Source organism: Salminus brasiliensis, chromosome 1 (genome assembly GCF_030463535.1).
Source record: "Salminus brasiliensis chromosome 1, fSalBra1.hap2, whole genome shotgun sequence".
NCBI classification, from domain to species: Eukaryota; Metazoa; Chordata; class Actinopteri; order Characiformes; family Bryconidae; genus Salminus; species Salminus brasiliensis.
The window spans coordinates 76134405-76154718 of record NC_132878.1 but is presented as its reverse complement, the minus strand read 5'-3'; the positions used below and the strand labels follow the sequence as shown (position 1 = coordinate 76154718).

General features: G+C 38.8%; 3 protein-coding genes across 5 annotated transcripts; 2 read left to right on the top strand and 1 right to left on the bottom strand.

Annotated features, from left to right (window-relative positions):
• The first annotated feature begins 532 nt into the window (after positions 1-532).
• LOC140564136 (arylamine N-acetyltransferase, pineal gland isozyme NAT-10-like) lies at positions 533-2171 on the top strand. Its single transcript, XM_072689286.1, has one exon. It carries the CDS (start codon positions 900-902, stop codon positions 1746-1748), a length of 849 nt encoding a protein of 282 aa, XP_072545387.1. The 5' UTR covers positions 533-899; the 3' UTR covers positions 1749-2171.
• Positions 2172-2252: 81 nt separating this feature from the next.
• apoob (apolipoprotein O, b) lies at positions 2253-10603 on the top strand. Of its 3 annotated transcripts, XM_072689308.1 has the most exons (9): positions 2253-3577; positions 4203-4307; positions 5954-6073; positions 6198-6230; positions 6314-6368; positions 7509-7604; positions 7692-7784; positions 8402-8490; positions 9954-10603. In XM_072689308.1, the coding sequence occupies exons 1-9, from the start codon at positions 3551-3553 to the stop codon at positions 9957-9959; spliced, it is 624 nt and encodes a 207-aa protein (XP_072545409.1). In that variant the 5' UTR covers positions 2253-3550; the 3' UTR covers positions 9960-10603. The 3 variants fall into 3 exon arrangements, with proteins under 3 accessions (XP_072545409.1, XP_072545400.1, XP_072545417.1); XM_072689299.1 differs by lacking the exon at positions 9954-10603 and having other exon boundaries at positions 8402-8517; XM_072689316.1 differs by lacking the exons at positions 2253-3577; positions 9954-10603 and adding an exon at positions 5406-5498 and having other exon boundaries at positions 4226-4307; positions 8402-8517.
• Positions 10604-16001: 5398 nt separating this feature from the next.
• Positions 16002-19547, bottom strand: sat1b (spermidine/spermine N1-acetyltransferase 1b). The gene is made up of 6 exons (XM_072657815.1): positions 19286-19547; positions 18865-18916; positions 18686-18769; positions 18192-18293; positions 18070-18110; positions 16002-16426 (listed from the first exon to the last, which is right to left on the bottom strand). The coding sequence occupies exons 1-6, from the start codon at positions 19349-19351 to the stop codon at positions 16256-16258; spliced, it is 516 nt and encodes a 171-aa protein (XP_072513916.1). The 5' UTR covers positions 19352-19547; the 3' UTR covers positions 16002-16255.
• Positions 19548-20314: the final 767 nt, after the last annotated feature.

Here is a 20314-nt window from a genome sequence, read left to right as displayed (position 1 = left end):
TTATTATTACTCATTATCTTATTATTATTATTATTATGATAACTTATTCATGATGATTATTATAATTATAATGATATATGTATATAATTATTTATAAAATATAATTTTACAGGACTTATTATTAGGTTTATTCCAAGCTCAAAACACACACACACACACACACACACACACACACACACACGTGTACACATATATCATTATAATTATAATAATCATCATGAATAAGTTATCATAATAATAATAATAATAATAATAAGATAATAAGATAATGAGTAATAATAATAAAAAAGTTTTTTATCTCAACACTCTGTGTGTGTGTGTGTGTGTGTGTGTTTGTGTGTGTTATGAGCTTGGAATAAAGCTAATAAAAAGTCCTGTATTTGGAGCGTGTTGTTTTCAGTGTGTTTTCAGTAAAGTGATATGTTGGCGAGTAGTTGGCTAATAGTGACATGTCCTATATGTATTACATGTAGGCTTGAGCCATATGGGACATATGTGGGACTCCCGCTAACTAAAACTGGGTAAAGTGTGTAGACAGCAGGCAGCTGAACACAGTGTGGACCTTTTTGTCCTGAAAGTGTAGGAAAACAAACACAACACACACACTCAACTCCAAAGGTCACTGAGCTGTCGAAGTGTCCTACACTTTAAGCCAACCTGCTAAAACCAGCATGCATGTCACTCTGCTCGGTTTGGGTTTTAGTCTCTGATTAAAGGCCAGTTTAAGGCTATTTTAGCAGCACTTTTCCATTATTCGTCAGTTTTATGTAGTGAGTCCGTTGAAGGCTAACTAATCTGCCGGATCTGTTTCTGTAAGTCTGAACCAGGAAGCGTTTCTTTTCCCGTTTGATGCTAAAAGTCGCCGGCTATCATTTTTGTTTCGGTTTCTCAGGAGAAGAATGGATGTTGGCAAGTATTTAGCTCGTATCGGCTGCTCCTCTCCTTGTTCTCCAACTCTGGAGACGCTGAGGTGCCTTCACCTGAACCACTTGCTAACGGTTCCTTTCGAGAACCTCTCCGTGCACACGGGGGAACGGGTCTGCCTGGACCTTCCTCTGCTCTATGAGAAAATAGTTTCGAAAAGGAGAGGCGGGTTTTGCTATGAAAACAATGGCCTTTTCTCCTGGCTTTTGAGCCAGCTGGGTTATGAGGTCCATATTCTCTCTGCGCAGGTGAAGAACCGCCTCACAGGGGCCTACGGGCCGCCCTTTGATCACTTCATCTCGATGGTGACCCTCGATGGGCACCGGTGGCTCTGTGACGTGGGTTTTGGCTCTGGTTTCCAGCTCCCTCTCTCTCTTGAGACGGACAGTCCCCAAAAGCAGAGCCATGGACTGTATCGGCTTCGGACTGAGGGAAAGCTGGTCTTCATGGAAATGTCAGAGGGTGATGCTGTGAAGGACCCAGCGGAGGACACTGCATGGAGGGCACTGTACAAATTCACCTTTGAACCACGTCAGAGAGAAGACTTCAAAGCCATGTGTGACTACCACCAGAGCTCCATCAGCTCAATCTTCTTCTGCAAGTCCTTATGCTCCCTGCTGTTGCCCAGTGGACGAATTACGATTATAGGCCGCAAACTGATCGTCACCAGCTTGTCTGCTGAAAAGGACCAGCCGAGCAAAACCAACAGTAACCTATCAGATGAAGAAATAACAGAATTACTGAGGGACAAGTTAGGAATAGTGCTTTCTTCTCCATTAACACCAAAAGATATCGACATTGTGCCCCCACCAATAAACTATTAAAGAGGAGCCTAATGAAATATATTACACATGAACCTGTAAACAGCTCCAGAGGAGCAGAGCGTGTGGTTGATGATGGGCTACTGCAATAGAACATCTACATTTTAATCTCATTTTTACTGCATATACAAATACATATTTTATTCCTGTGTAATGCTAATTCAGGTGGAAAATATTGTGAAGATTGTCTGTTATTGGCCCACAAATCCCATATCGGTGTTCCTACACATAATGTGCTTGAGGCTTCAAAATTATTACCAGATTTCCCAAAATCTACATAGACCAGTGTTGTCATAGACAGTTTTGTCTTTCTTTGGCACCCATCATTAATGATGAAGTTCTTGAACTGAACCCAGGTGTGTTAAAGAGACTATATGTATCTTAGATTTTGTTTGAGTGCATGAGTAAATATTGGTGAAATTAAAATTTCTGTCTGATGTTGATTATTTTTAAGTGATTATCTGCTTATGCCAATGTAATGCTAACATCAATTGATTCAATGTGCAGTATAACAGAAATTGATTACTCTAGACAAGTAAACAGATCAAACAGCATTGATAGACATTAAACATATACATATAAATAAATAAGCATATATATTTAAAAAAAAAGGTTATTGCACAAAGTAAGATTATTGCTTGTTGTTTACAGTGCAATCTCCAGAAATAGCATATATAGAAAAATTGAAAAAATTATTGCACATAATAATTAGTGTACATTGCTTGGAGTGGTAAAAGGGATGAGCATTTTCCAGAAGTAGCTGCATTATAAAGACAGAGTTCCAATAAATGACAGATCAGTTGAGCCAGTTTGTGTGTATGTGTGTGTGTGTGCAGTTCTGTTAGGCTAGTGTGTGGGTTGGGTAGACTTGTGTAGACTGATGACATGAAAGCTATGGCTAATTTATCGTCATCACAGAGTAGCTAGTTCCATACAGAGAGATACAGACAGCTGAAGTGCATCTGTGTATTCAGGTCCATTTAGACAGTAATTCTGCTTTAAAGATTTCATTTCATTCAAGTTGTTCAGGTTCAGCTCCTGCACTGCTGTACTGCTGTTGCTCAGTTCTCTCAAACTGGAGCTTTTAATTTAGACCAAGAAGAGAAGAACAACGTCTGAGACTTCAGTTTCTTTGCTGATAGATGCTGGATGTACTAAGAAGTTGCGCTGCAGTTCTATTTTCAAAATCAACTTTTTTTTTAATTCTCACTTGTTGTTTTTTACTTTTACAAAAATCATTATGCATTCCTAATGGGCTGGGGAGTGAACTACATTACATCTTGATACTACATTTGATAATGCTTACATACTACACCAGACTCTAAAAAATGGTATAGAGAATTTGGGTTCCTGCACAGAAAAATATGTGGGCATGTTGTTGTTGTTTTTTTGTTTTTTTTTTCTTATTCAAATTACATTTCAAATAAATTGTTTCATTTATAAATTTCAGAATATATTCGAACCACCAAAGTACCCTCAGCTTAAACACGTGTTTTTTCAAATTTCAGAAATGTATTAAAATACGTTTATTTTATTAGTATTATTTCCATTATTATTGCTGCCTTTAAGGCAAGAAAACTCAGGAAACCCGTGAAACATGCAGGTGGACTGCTGAGCCAGAGCTGTTAAGAAGTTTAAACGGACAGCAGTCTTTTCGTTGTGTAGATCTTCACACAAAGTGAGAAGCCGTAAAAACACAGACAATAAAAAAAAACGCTTTTCCGATATTCTAGTGTGGAGACGAGATGAGGTTTGTTTCCGCTGGCTTGCCGTAGTAGTGTATTTTGCTCTTAAGACAAGTGGGAATGTTGAACAGTGGGAAACTAGTGAAGGTAAATGTCTACGCTAGAGGCTGCATGCCGTGCTTTATAAATGCACTATCATTGTTTATCTTAATTATTATAGATATTTTAAAGGGTTGTGATCTATAAGAGTCGTGGGCTGTTAAAAGGATGCTGCGCTGCTGCTGATGAGAGGAGGTCGCTGGCTATGAGTATGGCTAGCTAATGCTAATGGTTTCGCCAAGCAAGCAGATGAATGGGAGGTTACTGTCTGTACATCTGTGTTTATCACAGATTCTGTGTTGTGGAAATTGTAATCCATGTCCTCTGTCTTGTATTGCTGTAGATAATGGTCAGTGTTTAGGGCTGAAAGAGGTGCAGCTTGATCAGAAAAAGAGGAATTGGCACTGTATTCTCCTGTTTTATTATTTTCTATGATTTCATATTTCGTTTAACGCATTGTTTAGCTGCACTGTTTAAGATAGACCTGACAACTGGAATAAGAATACAGTTCATTTATATAATGTCTAAATTTTATATAATAAATTGATATGATGCTCTCAAAAACACACAATAGCATATATATATATATATATATATATATATATATATATATATATATATAAAACTTTATAAGTGCATATCTAATTAAAATTTCTTTTTCTTTATGTTTTAGGTGGCATTGCCTGTGGCAGTGCCCGGCACTCTTTACCTCATGACAGGAAAAGTTCTTGCTGCCAGTGATAGTGAAGAAAGCCATCCCCCCCTAATGGTCGATGAGGTACTTTTTGTTCATAACAGCCATGCAGGAAGGGCTTGAGCCCTTCACAGGCTCCCTCTCAAGTCCAGTCCCAAATGGTGCCCTAAGCCCTGAGGTCCTCCTAAAATACCACACTTTGGTGATGTAAGCAGCATGCAGACCTATGGGGCATTAAACCTTGAGGTCCCTTGGTTTAAATGCGGGTAGGCTCTCTGTGTCGTACCCGGAGTATCATAAATGTCATTTATATATTTTAAACAAGCCTAGTTTGCTGATGTACAAATCAGATTACAGCATTATTGAAGGTGTATGAGCAAGTACTCATGTCTACATATCTTTCTCTTCACAATATTGACCAGACAGCTGTAAACAAATCCGCCTATTGTAATTGGCCCTCACAATTATTCAAGGAATTTTGAGTATTAAGCCACTTCTAAGTTTGCACAGATGCAGTCTTTGCCAAAGGATGGGTAGAGGGTACTTGTGAGTACTACTTTGATCTGCAAAATGAGAAATGGGACACCCTACAGCATGGGTGGGGAAGTGAGGGCCAGAGTCCAGCACATTTATTGATTTGCCTGCTCTAACACACCTACTAAACGTGGCATTTAACGGCTGAGTTAAATAAAGCATAACTGAGCAGGAAAAGCACAAAAACTGTGCAGGAACTCTATACTCCACAACCGGAGTTCCCCACCCTTGCATTCGCAGGCCTCTGGTGCACGCATTCATATGGACTGCAGGGCTGGGAGTTCATTATTTGGCATTGGGCTTTGGTTGGCCTGTATAATTTGATATTATGTTTGCTGTTGATCAATGTCCATTTCAATATCTATATCACACACACTGCCCTACACACTGTAGAGTTTCTTCTGCTCAAAAGGATAGAGAACACAAGGCTTGGGCTCTCATGATTTATATAATCAGATGGTGCATTTCCATCTGTCATAGAAGGTGCAGAAGTACTACACTGGGTATTGGTATCAAAATTATGGTTTTATGACAACCCTGTCCTCTCTGTATATGTACATCAATTTGTATATGCACACACAGCCATGAAATTAGTAATATTAATATTAATATAATATTAAGCAGGTCCTCCTTGTGCCGCCACAACAGATCTGACCATTCGAGGCATGGACTCTACAAAACCTCTGAAGGGTGTCCTGTGGTGTCTAGACATCAATGTCAGCAGCAGATCCTTTAAGCCCTGTAAGTTGTGAAGTGGAAGTGGGGCCTCTATATAGCATAAGTGAGCCTTAGGTACCCATGACACTGTCACCAGTTCACTGGATGACCATTCATGGTCCATTTATGGTAGGTACTGACCACTGCGTCCTGGGAACACCCAAAAAGACCTTCCTGATGTTTTGGAGATGCTCTGGCCCTTGTCAGAGCAGCTCAAATGTATGCTTGTCAACCCTTAAGAACTGACTGTTCACTTACTGCTTAATATATCCCAACCCCTGAGAGATGCAACCGCACATGAAGATAACTGATGGTTTTATTTATTAAGACTAATCGGTTTATGTGCCAAAAATGTATGTGAAGTTATTAATTAAATTTAATTTACTTTCAAAATTTCCTTTTTTGAGCCTCACATCCCCCAAATGTACCCATACGCCTGTTTGGAAGCACTGATATCAGCCTAAATCTCTGTGTTTCAGCTTTCCCTTTATACCACGCCACACTCACAAGTGAAGTATGTGGATTCAAAGGTTGGCCATATGGAGCAGGGAGTAGCATCACTCAGGAAATCAGCAGAGCCGTACACAACTTGGTGTCAGGTAAGAGCATATAAGAGCATTGACAGTGCTTTAAGGAAGCACTAAGGTCAAACATGAGTAACGGTAGTTTTCTGCCCCCCACAAAATAAATCAGGGCCTTTCTATTTCTTTCATCACTTTTTAGGAGAAGATATCAAATGGCATGGATAAAGCAGAGGTAATCTGAAAGTTGCTTCTTTCTCACCTTTCTGTGTCTGTACTTTTTTATCTGCTGTTGTACAACTGCGTTTTTCATTTCAGGAGTTTTATAAGACCATAGAACCTGGTATTGATGCATCTACAAGGACTGTAAAAGGTGAAGTATATTGTACTATGGTCTGTGATCTTTACAACATAACGCGGTTTACAATAAAAGGCACAGAATGGCATTGAGAGCTTCCTTGAGAGACAGGAAAGAGAGCTGTGTTCAGCCACACCAAACATAAACAGAGCACACACCTAGACTTTCTGACCACACAGCAATGATGTTGAAAACGCAGACCCTTATTTTTATTTAGTCTATTAAAGTTCAGTATTCATAAACCTTTCAAAGATAAAAATAGAAAAATCAAGTATTTGATATGTACTTCAGTTGTTTAATATTTGTAGTAACTAAGCCACTGGTAACCTTCAGAGTTATACGTTTTATAAGTATTATGTTTTTGCCATGATGCAGTTTGCACAATAAACACTGTTTACATTTTACAGTTTCATGCAGACTGATTTCCTACATAGATATGTAATTTTGTGGGGGCAAGCAAACCCTCTTAACACAAAAAGCTACAAACCTGTAGTGGAAATCGTAAAACTGTCAATATTTACTAAAATACAGTGCCACACATTTTTGGTCATACCACCCAGGCCTAGTATAGTATTTGTATTTTTGGTTTCATAAAAAAAATTGTTGTTGTTTTTTTGTTTGTTTGTTTTGTTTTTTAAAACCCATGACCCTGATGAATACTGGGGCTTGGTGAATATTTGCTCACTATCAAAAACATTTTCATTAAATATGGCGTGCTTTATGCATGTAGTTCCATCTACATGAGGACAAATTTGGGTGGGTATTTGCAAATGTTAACAATGGAACTGGCGTGTGGCCACTTGCTTTAGCACTTGTTTTATGTAAAAGGACATTGTGTCAAGTCAAGTCAAGTCAAGTGGGTTTATTGTCATTTCAACTACATACAGAGTACACAGTGAAACGAAACAACGTTCCTCCAGGACCATGGTGCAACATAGACAGTGCATACAAGACACAAGTGCAACACAAACACAAACAAACACAAAAGTGTATCAGCACTCTATGATGATGATATTCAAAATTAATTGGGAATAATGTTGGGTAGACTGTCATACATTAAAGGGATGGATCATTGTTACTACAGAGAATACACAAGTGAAATTTACCCCATACAATATTTTTAACACATTTCTTTAATACACTTGACTGTTTCAGAAAGCTATGAATTTCTGAATAATCCTCCGTCTGAGTTCTACCCAAGCGTTGGTGGTGTGGGTTTCTCTGGAATCCTTGGACTTTACCTTGCCAAAGGTAATTGTGGAACATTTGTTTCATTTGATCTGTTGTTGTTCTTATTGTTTTCTGTGTTACTAAGAGGTACATTTGCTGTATTTGAAGGCTGCCGGGTGAAAAGACTGCTGTACCCAGCTGGGCTGATGACTCTGAGTGCCTCCCTGTTTTACCCACAACACGCTGCCTCTGTGGCCAAGGAAAGTTAACTTATGTCTACACAGTGACTCAGCTTTAGATCAGCTGACTTTCTCTGCACCCAGCTTGATTAAGGGTCGGGTCCTGGTGGAAAGTCATACTGTGAAGTGTGCTCTAGCATTAACATCCTTTCCTTCCTGCCCTTGTCCTGAGGGATGCCCTCATGTGGAAAAAGAGGGTGGAGTGTGGTATTTTGAGAATTTTTCCATTTGTAAGCTGAGCTATACAAAGAAAATGGGCTCATCCAGGTAATAAACGGTGACAGTACAGACGGGTACCAGTGCATGATGCTGTTTTTTTTTTCTTTCAGTTCAGTAACTCAGAATTAATTGAATATTAACTTGATGTCATATAAAGAATTCTCCTTGACACACACTCAATTTTCATGGAGCTTTATCTGAATATAATGCCTTTTCTTCAGTCATAAACAAAAGCTTATATCTTAAACTTTGTGTGTTTTACTGTTTGCAAATTAAATATTTTTCACCAACATATCAGATACTAGCTGTGGCAAGATGCAGACTGTATGAATCAAATACCATTCAATTTGTTTTAAATTTACTATGTAATTATTATTCATTAATTATGTTTCTTTTTTTCTTTGATTATTTTCCTCTAGGTGGGCAAAGATCAGTTATCCAGCTGGGGTTCGCAGGGACGCACCCTTTTGGAAGATCTGTGGAAAGGAAAATCGTCTGCCAGTAAGGAGGTGAGGCCACAAGACAATTATTCTTAGCAAATTAAGGTTTATCATTACTTAATTACTTTTAGAACAGTAAGTAAGAATATACTGTATATATTACATTACACTACACATACTATATGTAAATGTTTGACACAGATGTGCAAATGCACACACATAGCTTGTCTAGGCTCTGTAGTGAAATACTGCCAGCTTAAAAAACATAAACCTACTGGTACCATGCCTAATGACTGGTTTCCAGGCATGAGTGACATCTGGTCTTTGACGAAATTGGAAATTTCTGTTGCAAATATTTAGTCTAGTCTAGACTTAAGCCTAATCTGTGTCTGAAAAAAATGACCTTTTTTCTGACATTTTATTCCTGTGCACATAAAGGCATGATGTTTAGGTCAAGCAGCCAACCATGTGAGACTTGAGGAGCAGTCAAGTTTATTAGAGGAAACTATATTTGACAGTAATTACAGAGCTAGAGCTAGAAAGAAAAGAATTTAGTGCTGTAAAGTGCAACACTATTGACTTTATTATGACTAGCTTCTTTTAAAAAATTCTTTATCTATTATTTCCTCCATGGAAAGATGCTGTATATTTGTCAGGTGACTGATATCACAAATGTTACAAAATAGAAAAGTCTGGAGGGGTCCACCTCCATCATAAACTCAAAACTTTATTTACCCAAGAGCTGTTCATGTTCATGTTCATGATTAGAAAAATAATACACTAAGATGCCATGAGACAGAAAATCTAAGCTGCTTCAGCAATAAATTGTGCTTTACTGTTTAATAAGTTTAAACAATAGTGTAATCACACAGTCATATCAGAATATTATGACCACCTACTTAATAGATGGAGTAACCACACTTGGCTTAGATGACACTAGTGAGACAGTGTGCGATGGACTGTATTTGGTGACTGAAGATTTATTATAGAGGTTAACTGCTCCACAGCAGCACATTGATTGCTCTGTAACACTCGTCTAAGTCATTGTCCCCATTTTGTTATGCCTTTGGGAGACACTCAATGTGCAAAAAGTCCATTCCTGGTACACCATCTCCAGAACATTCAGAGATGCTACCACTCTTTGCCTAGTACACTATTATCATGCCCTTTTCATCATCAGTCAAATTGCGTCCTTTGCCTGTGCCAATTGTTGCACTCTGCTACAACTGACTGTGCTCTCAAACCCTGTCACGTGGGATCTGTGGTGGCCTAGGTTGAGTTTATTCATAATAATCTGATAGGACTCTGACAGTGGCGGTAGCGTTTCGGAAACAGCTAACCGCTAACTAAAGGTACAGGGCAATCGATGCACCACTGAGGCACAGTTTACCTCCATAATGAACACCTTTCGTCATCTAATAAAGTCCATGCCACAACTTCTCACTAGTGTCACCCGAGTCAATGCACCTCTATTAGGTAGGTGCTATGGCTGCTATGTTTTTGTTAATTCCTTTCCTTCATTGTCTTTGCAGAAATAACCAGTCAAGGATCGATGCCGGATCAAAGGTTAAGGAAGGGAAAGCATTAAGTGCTGTATGTGTTATCCCCTTATGCACTCTAGTCTCTAAAATGTACCTGTCAGTCATGAACAGAAGAATCTGGAACTGCTTTGTTTATTGATACAGTGGTCAAACATTTACAACAGTAGAAAATGGGGAGCAATCTGAGTGTGTACTTTATGCAGATGATCTACAAATCAGGCTCTTTTGCAATATGTTGTAACTTTTTTAACAATTTCTTGTAACGTGTATTAGACAGTTTAGCTTGCTGCTGGATGTCTTAAGAGGTTGAAGTTGACCCTCATTATGGGTAGCTTGCATGGGTAATACCGATCTACAACTCAGGGGTGGTTCTCATGCCTCCTTTATAACCAAACAACACAGCAGCTCTGAGCATGCATGGTGTGGATAAGCAGAGCATGGATGAGGTTTATTTAGTGACTGGACAATGTTTATTTTTTCAGCACATCTTCCTTGTAAAATGTTACTTTTCTTACTGTACAGTATGTTAATATCGTGATTTGTCTGTATGTGTATTTCATAATTATAAATAACTGTTCTTGTCAAATGTGGTGTTCCCCAGTGCACCAGTGGCAATGTCCATAGATAAAATTCTAACTGTGCTGATTTCTTATTGTTTTCTTCTTTTGGGACCAGAATAGGATTATAATCTAAAAGAGGAATTCCATCAAGTTTCAGATTATAATTGTCTACAGTGGCGGCGATAGGAGTGTTTCATGCCTGTAAAAACAAGAAACATTTGTATTGAAATAGTTTTGTTGTGAAGTTTTAGCTTAAAACTCATTTTAGCAGAGTACACACAAGACTTAGTAGTGAAACATGCACTACCAGTCAAAAGTCTTAGAAACCAGAGGGTTTTGAGTACAATAGAAATTAAAGAAAGAAATGAAGAGGTCTGGTACAGGAAGAGGTCTGACTAGTTCAAATCCACAACAGCATCAGAAGTCAACAGCTTGTGTGACAGGCTGCTCACATGACCACACCTTGTAGGACCAAGTATCAGTTTCAGCTGTGAAGAGAAGACTTGGAGCTGCAGATGTGGTAGGCAAAGTGGCAGTGAGAAAGTTGTTGCCTGGGTGTCAAAAAAAAACAGGCTTGCCTGAGCCACATAAAACTGCTGGTGGACTACTGAAACAAATGGGGGTGTTAAAATCTTTTAATCAGAAGTGAAACTTTGGGCTTAGATTTACCACTGTTTTACCGTAACTGATTTAACATATAACATTCAGTAAACATGTCTAGGTCCACTGGTGGTTTTGGATAGTAGGTAAAATGCTGCATTGTAGACATTGCAGCACTTGGGTCCTATTAATATAAATATGTCCTTAAATCTATTTACGATGCACCATTTAAAATCAAACTTTGACAGATTAAAATGTGCTTCCTTATTATTTAGCTGCCGTTGCAGCACTTCCACATTCTAGAGTTCTGCAGCACTTACCATGGCCTATTTTGTGTTTATCTGTTTTTGCTAATAGGGCATTCTCCCTTTTAGTGGAAACTTACAAACATCAAGTGGAGAGGCTCATTTTCCTGAACTTTCTGCTGCTGCTGAATCATTAGCTACATTGCTATCACAGTTATGTAAGTGATATGATCACATCGTTTCAGCAGATTGATAACGGCATCTGTCTAGACAGCAACAGCAATGTGACATAAACACAACTACAAAAACTGTATTTCCATTATAGCAGCATCTATCGTGGGATAATAAGAATGAATAAATACTTTCTATTAAATAAATACATTTTTATTCTTCATTATGGGTCGACTAGAGATGGGAATATATAAAGTGTGAGGCAGCTAGCAACACACAGATCACCCATATGCTTATTGTCTGCTACTGTTAATCAGTAACTACATGGAAAGGCTCCAGGACCTTACGCTAAGATACATAAGCATGGGGGTTAAAGTTCATGTCAGGAGCTGTGTGGAAAATATATGTAATATTCTATGATATGAGAGCATGGAACAAAGGAATTACTAAAGAGTTGAAAATAATTCAATCATGTACTGAGAGCTTTTCTTTTATGCCCTAATTTCCTATGTTTATTTGCAAGAACAGATCCTAAGATATGTATGTCAGTAATGCGCTTGTGGTGCTTCAACACTCCTATTCTAACCCACCCTTACCTAAAATGCTCAAGATGGCTGGTCCAACTGTTCTTAGTGATGCAATGTACATGCTAATAGATAGCAGTGGGCTCTAAACGATGGTGTCCTAAACAACAGTGTCAGAAACAACACAAGCAAATTTGTTGGAGAATATTTAAAAGGTTAACATGGTTTTTGATGTTAACAAGTGTGTGGTGATTTAGGCATGCACTTAGCACAATGCTAGATTGATACAGTAGCAGCTACCATTGCTTATAGGCTTTCTAGCTTCATAGGCCTCATAGCTGCAGAGCAACATTAAAGATGCAAACTTTAGACACCAAACAAGTCTTGGATTATTGACTACATTTGAAATTTGGAAAAAAGGGAACTATTTTTTTAAGCTTGCAGCTTCACTCAGCTTTCCAACCTGTTGGAAACATACTGATAAGTGTTTTATAATGGCCAGTTAAGGGTAGAGAGTAGGCCAGAGACGTTGCCTTTAACCTCTAGGACGTTGCCTTTAGCCTCTACACCTGCACAATACCTTATTCACATAGTATCAACCTTAGAATAGAATAAAGACACCCCAGCTCTACCAAAATGCAGGGGTCTTTAATTCTATCGGACACAAACATGGGCTGAAGATGACTTTTTGTTGAGTGCTGAACCATACTTCCTCTAGCCTTAGTTCTGTTCCACTTTCTTTTTCCTATCAGCTTTTATCTTATCGAAGGCAATACTGTTTATGGATGTGATTAATGAATATATGCACAATATGAGACATTGTAAGTGAAAGGGCATTTCTAGGACAGAACCTTCTGGAGACGTGAACTATCTGTGAACTAGGCAATGATAGACACTCATTTCTTACCATAGTGTAAAGCAAGAGTGTAATGGTGCATTCATTGTACAAATCAATTTATGATACTAGGTTCACATTAATGGGTTTACAATATGATGTTCTCTTGATATTTTTAGCCAAATGTGAGTGAAGAATCGTGAGTCTACCCATGTTGATGACTCTAGAGCTCTATTTAAGGCAGTCTAATAAGGCAGTTATCGCATTCCCGCAATGCACATTGTTGTGGCAGGTGGACACCCCTCAGTCTTCAGAACAACCAGAGGCATTGTTGGGCCTTTTACAAGATGTGTGGTGTGTGGAGGGACCAGGTAAGATCCACCAATGTCTCCTTGATGTACTGTAGCATGTACACTCTGCTTCTGAAGTTAACAGTCAACTCTTTGTTTTGCTGACATTGAAAGAGAAGTTCTTTTTCAGTGCACCACTCTGTGAGGACTTTCACTTCCACCCTATATGGACCCTCAGCGTTGATGAGTCGTCTGAAAACATGGTGACATTGCTGCTGTGTTTGGCAATGCAGTAATATGTGTACAGTGAACTTGGATCTGTGGACATTCAGTGCTCAGTCCTAACAGACTGAGGTCTGCTGGTGTTTTCAAGAGAGTTGAGATTGGAGACCAGTCTGGAGGGAGGCACAACCGAAGGCAATTAACAGCATTCTGACATAGCTAAATATTATGTCCATGTGGTTGAGTATGATGTCCATTGCAGGGGAGACTGCTTCTTTTGTAGATCAGTTGCGCTAATTAATCCATTCCGCTGTTTTACATTGCACACATTGCTGACACAGATGTGCAAATGCACACACACAACTTGTTTAGTCCCTGAAGAGAAGTATTGCCAATAGAATAAGACTCTCTGGAGCATATACAAATTAACCTATTGGCACCATGCCTAATGCCAGGCATGTGCTAAAGGTAAAAATTCTATTGAGCATTGAGTTGTGGAATGTGTTCTCTGGAATGATGGTGCTCTGCCCAGTACTTTTGGGATGAGTTGGGGAGATTGGGACGAGGTGGGGTGGTGATATCCTCACAAGCAATGCTCCAAAACCTTGTAGAAAGCCTTCCCTGGACAGTGGAGATTTTTTTTTTTTTTTTTTTTTTTTTTACAGTTACCTTTTTAATACCACTGATTTTGAAAGAAATTAATGAGCAGGTGTCCCAATACTTTTGTCCATATAGTGTATCTATCATAGGCTGATGATATTCCAGTCTTGGATACACTGAGTGTATTATTATCATAAAGTGTGATCACACTTTGGATCATTGACCTTGGGTGAAAACAGGTGAAAATTCCTGTGTTTTTAAATATCAGAATATAAATTGTTATTTTCCAATATTGTGCAGCCCTAGTTCTCACCATGGCTTTAATTTGTTTGAGCAACTGTTGGTGTGTGAGGTGTGGTCACTCAAAACAAGCTGCTTGTTTTTCTGCTGATACAATTTCATTTTTTGAACCAGTGAAAAAACTGGAGCTCTCTGACCCACCCACCACCTCACAACACTAGGAAACACAATAAAGAGAATGAAGTGAATCGATATGTCAACATGTATACCCATGTATAAAAGGTTATTGCCCCCTTCCCTTCTAAAGCTGCCACAACATTGCAAAAGTTTACAGTTTACATTTTTAACCATAAGCAAACTGTTTCATGCAAACTTATAGTATAACCATATGAAGTGATATTATACTACATAGCTGCTTTTCAAAGTATGCATCTGGAGTTAAAAAAGCCACTGAATCTGAAAACTAAATGATGAGACCTCATTTGGAAATGAACATGGAGACTGGTGGTATGCCAGTGTAACAGGGATGTAGACCAGTGGTGTTTTTACATGCTTATGCTTCCAGGCCTTATAAAAGTACATTGTCTGACATGGCTTAAAGATATCAGAGAAATTATTCAAAAATGTTCTTACCCCAGGGGGAAATGCTCAAACTGCATGGATTACGCATGATGAACCCGCATGAAATAAATGTCACAGATGACAAGTTGCATTTTACCAGCATTTCAGCTTCTAGATAAGCAGGGGTTGGGCCTGAATTGGCAACCTGGACTGTGTGCTCCCATCTTTCACACAAAAAAGTTTGGTCTCATCTCACAGTTTGTAATCAAAGTCTGAATTGTATTTGCTGCTCTAGATACAGTAATCTGTTTATTACTGTCAAATTGGGCTGTTGCCTGGGAACCTTTCCAAACCGTCTGTTGGCATGAATGTCTAACTGCTGATTTGCAGACTTAGTAACCCACCATCCAAACATACACTGCACATTACCATTTTTTTTTTTTTGGCTGTCTGGCCATCTCCCTGACTCTCCATAATAAGGCAGTTCAGAGTGTAATTTATAGGAACACTGTAACAGAGAAACAGGAAAATAGTTCTTTAAGATTCCGTAAGAAAACCTGTGTCTCTGATGGTACACAGTACTGTGGAGTCTAGATCAGCACATCAGAGGCAAATGAATGTGGAGTGACATGATCATAAAATGGTCTTTTTCCAACTTTTGACATATTTTTTTTCCAATGGTTCAAATGTTTCCAGTGCATGTTTCTGGGCTTTTTTCATCCATCCAGAACCTGACTGCAGACTTTATTAATAAACTTTCCTTCATGTGGAAATAATATGCCCTAGAGATGATCTTAGGTGTGTACCCTCCTTTATCTCTACTGCCATATGTAATAGTGGAACTTTCTGTACAATCACAATGTTCCAGTAGGCGTTTCCCTACTGACATCTCCCTGTTGTGCTCAATTATGCACTATAGGCCTCTTTTGCACCCAAAACAATGTATGTTCCATCACCTCCAATGAAACCAGCATAGCCCCTCTGGATGCATCATACGTTTATCAACTGATCAATCTGAAAATTGTGCCCAGTAGCAAAAGTAAGGTAAAACTAGCATTAAACAAGTATAATTGAATTTGAATATATATATATATATTTTACTGCATTGGAGTTAACTAGCTGTTATTGCCATTTTATTGTATTTGGTCTGGCCACAAAAAACAAACACACAACACAAAACAACATGCACACTTCTTGCTGTATATATGTTTATGTTTAAAACAAATCAAAACAGGTTAAAAGTAATTAAACATACAATTACAAAGCTCTACATAAACTAAAATGGTATCAAGTCAAATTTAAAGGGTTATGTATATTTCTGGTATTGTAATGCAGCTGGTCATTAGTTTGGTCAATGCAGGATGTAAATTAAATGTTTTGGACTGAGAAAGGAGCGGTTTCCAGTTCCCTCAGCCCCTCCGTGGACTCCAGTGCTCCGGGCCATCTCACTCTTCGGCGGACAGCTTAAGCAGATTCTGCTTGTCAATCCTGAAGAGACGCCAGCCCTCCTCCAGAGAGAGGTCTGAGGCCCCGCGTCGCTTGTAGAAGTTGATGGAGGCTTGGTTGGACTCAGCCACGATGAAGTGCATGCTGCTGCAGCGAGTCTTTACTGCTGTCTGTGAAAACAAGAGTAAAACTTCTCAATCATTTGTGTAAATGAGTTTATGGAAAGTTTAAACAATCCTCAAACTTTACAAACAAGGTGCACTACAACAGCTGACGAAGTAATAAGACAATAAGAAATATGCATACAGTCCATCACCAATAAATGTCAAAGGACACATGGATTTCTGTGTCATAATAGTGTGCAACTCATTGTTTTGGTGCGTTTGATCCATTCAATGTATGCTAAAAAGACTCATTTATATTAAAGACATACTTTTAGTAGTGTGTGTGTGTGTGTGTGTGTGTGTGTGTGTGTGTATGCATAGTGACTGTTCTCTTTCTTGTTTTGCATTTTGTGACGCTGGTGGATGCACACAGCACTCCACTTTATTCATCAAATTGCATTAGCAGAACAACCTGTTAGCTTGTCTCTGTATTGGCAACATGAGGTGCTGTTCTAGGACATGAAGATGCTCAATCAAGAACAAGAATCAGTACTCATTTCCATCGAGAGAGACAAACATTTATGCAAGTTATGTCTACAAGCAATGCAACACCACACCCTGAATACATTCTATACAAATACTGAAACTATATACAGTGTTACAGCTTTGAAGTAACGTACCTACATTCTACCTCAAGTGAAACTGCTCATTCGCAACATCAGTTACACTTTATCTACAGGTATGCACACTTTGATAATAATTGCATTTCATTGGCTTGTATGTGTACTGATCAATGACAATGAAGTTCATATTTAATTAGATTTAAGACACTGAGAGGCTGCAGTGTTCAACTGTAGCCAGCCCCCTCAATCTCTGCAGTTAAGTTTACTATGACATTATTTGGCAGCCAACTTAGTTTTTCCAGATTTATCTGAGTCTGTTTAGCTTTGTACAGTTAGTCTAGCGTTCCTTCAAACATTGTTACCTTACAAGCTTACTGAACTGGCATGTTTTACAGAGTAGAAAAGTCTCAAACCCCATAAGAAAATGCCAAAAGAGAGATCGATCCATCTATCTACAAAAGCTATACATGATTACTCATGACACAGGTAATGAATATGCATGTGATTTTTGTGAGAAGAGGCAGTTTAAAGAATGCAGCCGTGTAAACACCTTGAAAAAAAAAAGACACCTTGGAATGTCTTTTAGGACATTACAAAGAACCACCCCCCCTCCCCGCCCCAAGGTGTTTTTGTACAGTGTCTGTAATATGTTTAACGTTTAATTCTGTAGGAGTGGGTGGAGGAGTTGTTTTTGAAGCAGTTTGAACAAAATCACACACCCCAATATAATATATATATATATATATATATATATATATATATATATATATATATATATATATATATATATATATATATATATATATAAAAACCACCACACACCTGGCCTAAAATGAACACATAAATACACACTTTTAAATGACTATTTATTTGCTTTATCACACATTTTTGCTTTTTGTGGCATCTTCAAAGACACTTAGTATTTTGCATTTTGTTAGTTGTAAGAAAGTAACTGCAAATTGTGTAAAGTGGTAAAAGTATTATGTTTCACATAAAGTATAGGCCTCTATGTGATCAGTCTGAAACATTAACCAATATAACAATTCATTTTTACAGGATACATTTGATAAAAAGGACTGTACTTACTTCACTGAGGGTTTTCAGGATTTCTGAACCAATTCCAAAACCTGCAGATGAGAAAAACAGGCTTTTAAATGACCATTTCCACCAAACCTTGTTAGTGTTCCCACTGAAAACCAAATACTCACCCCTGTATTCTTTCATCACAAAGAAGTCCTCAAGATAGAGCAGCTTTCCGATCCATGGGTCATAGGTGAAGTAGTACATGGCAAAACCAATCACAGAAAAACCTGCAGTACATAAACAGATTCTACACATTAGAGTATTAACCATATGTTAAATATGCACGCACACACACACACACACACACACACACACACACACACACACACACACACACACACACACACACACACACACGATCCCATTTGTATTTTGTATGGAAAAACACACACATGGGTATTAACTGGAAAAACAACTTCAGTCCTCTAGGGGGCAGTATATGAGGTAATGTACAGAAAGGGGTCAGCTATTTACAATAACATCGAATATTTCTGTGCTCATCTTCGACCACACGATCATTCGGCCCGTCTGTACCGTAGTCATCCACCTGCAGCTGGAAAAAAAACCGACCCCAAAGACCAAACTGAAACCACAGCAGGGGAGGTCCAGGTTTACTTACCCTCCACTTTCTGAAGCTCAGCGGGGACTTCTGCCACAACACAGTGGTAGAAAGGGTGATCACCAAATCCATCCTCAAGCAGATCTGCACACAACAGCAGGCCACTAATCAGATATAGTGAGCACATAAGACAGATTGCTACATTAGCCTGCAGGGTATCAGACTTTAGACCTCCTCACCTTTCTCAGTTAGTTTTACTTGATCCTCCATGTCCTCGTATCTGGCAAGTTCCTGTAAATATGGGTACAGAGAGGTGTTTATGTAGGCCACATCAATTAACTGGCCATTACTGCAAGTGATGGGGAAAACAGTAGAAAGTGCTGCTCATATAGCGGTGATAGTTGAACAAGGACAAGGTGACCAGACCAAAAAAAAAAAAACACGGGTCATATTGGAGGTCCTAAAATCAGATAAAGACAAGTTGATGCACAGCCTTGTTTCGCCAGAGGAGGAGTGCTTGATAAAAAAAATGATGGCAACTTTAGAGACAAGTTGATGCACAACGTCTCGAGCAGTAGGCCCCCACCACCCCCCCACACACAGCGACCGTTACAGCGAGTCTAGGAGTCGAGCTGCTAGCTAAGTAAACAAAACACCCACCTTTATGAGTCGCAGTATGTCAGGCACGTCTTTGGGCTCCGCTTTACGCAATGTAAAATTGGCCATTTTCTTCTTTTACTCTTTTTCCCTTTTCTCACGAGTCCTCTGTAAGTGAAGCGAAGCAAAAGCTGTTTCTTCATCCGCCTCCCAGGAGTTTCTCCTCCGCACTCGGTCTGGGATCCTAACCTTGCTGTGTGGGGCTCACATGCAGCAGCTCTCCTGCTCGGTCTTCAGCTCTTCAGTCAGCTTTTGTTCCACGTCCACTTTTTATACGAGGGTCGGGGCGGAACTTCTGCTATAAACAGATCCGACGTGTCCCACCAATAGGAATCCAGGACGCTCTGTTTTCTTCAGTCACGTGCTCTTTACCGTTTTCAGAAGTTGCTTTTTTAAAGTTTTGTAGAAAAGAAAGAAACTCATTTTTCAAAACAAAAAAAAAGGCTGTGATAATGAATATAAATGTCAGCCTAGTGATTTGAGTTTTCTGGACTGTAAACAACTCAAAATTAACTGACCAGCAACCGCTGGGGGAATCAGGTGTTGTGGAAATTAGGTTATGAAGGATCTTGTTACGACAGAGGAGAAACAGTGTGTTACGAGACTTCTGTTAATGTTAGAAATGGTTTATTTATTGTTTATAAAATGTTGTAAAAAATAATAGACCCCTGAGATCGTGTTTTCATTCTGGAGTTGTCAATTTTAGGAATAATACAAGGAAGAATAATTTCCCCACAGTACAACTGTGGTAAACAGTGTGTATTATTTTGGCAATTACAATAAAAAATATTGTGGAAAGAAAATGCATTTTTTAGTTTTCAACAGTTTTCGACAAACGCTGTTCATTTTCCCCATAGAGAAAAACTGCATAGATCTGTAGTTCCCAAAAACTTGATGCTGATGTAGTGATCATATTTGTGAATGAGTTTTGTCCTAAAGGTCGAGTATTTACGGGACAACAACAAGGGGATTAGGAGTGTTTATGGGATGCGTTTATAGACGAGTTATTACGGTAGAAAATGTTCCAACGCC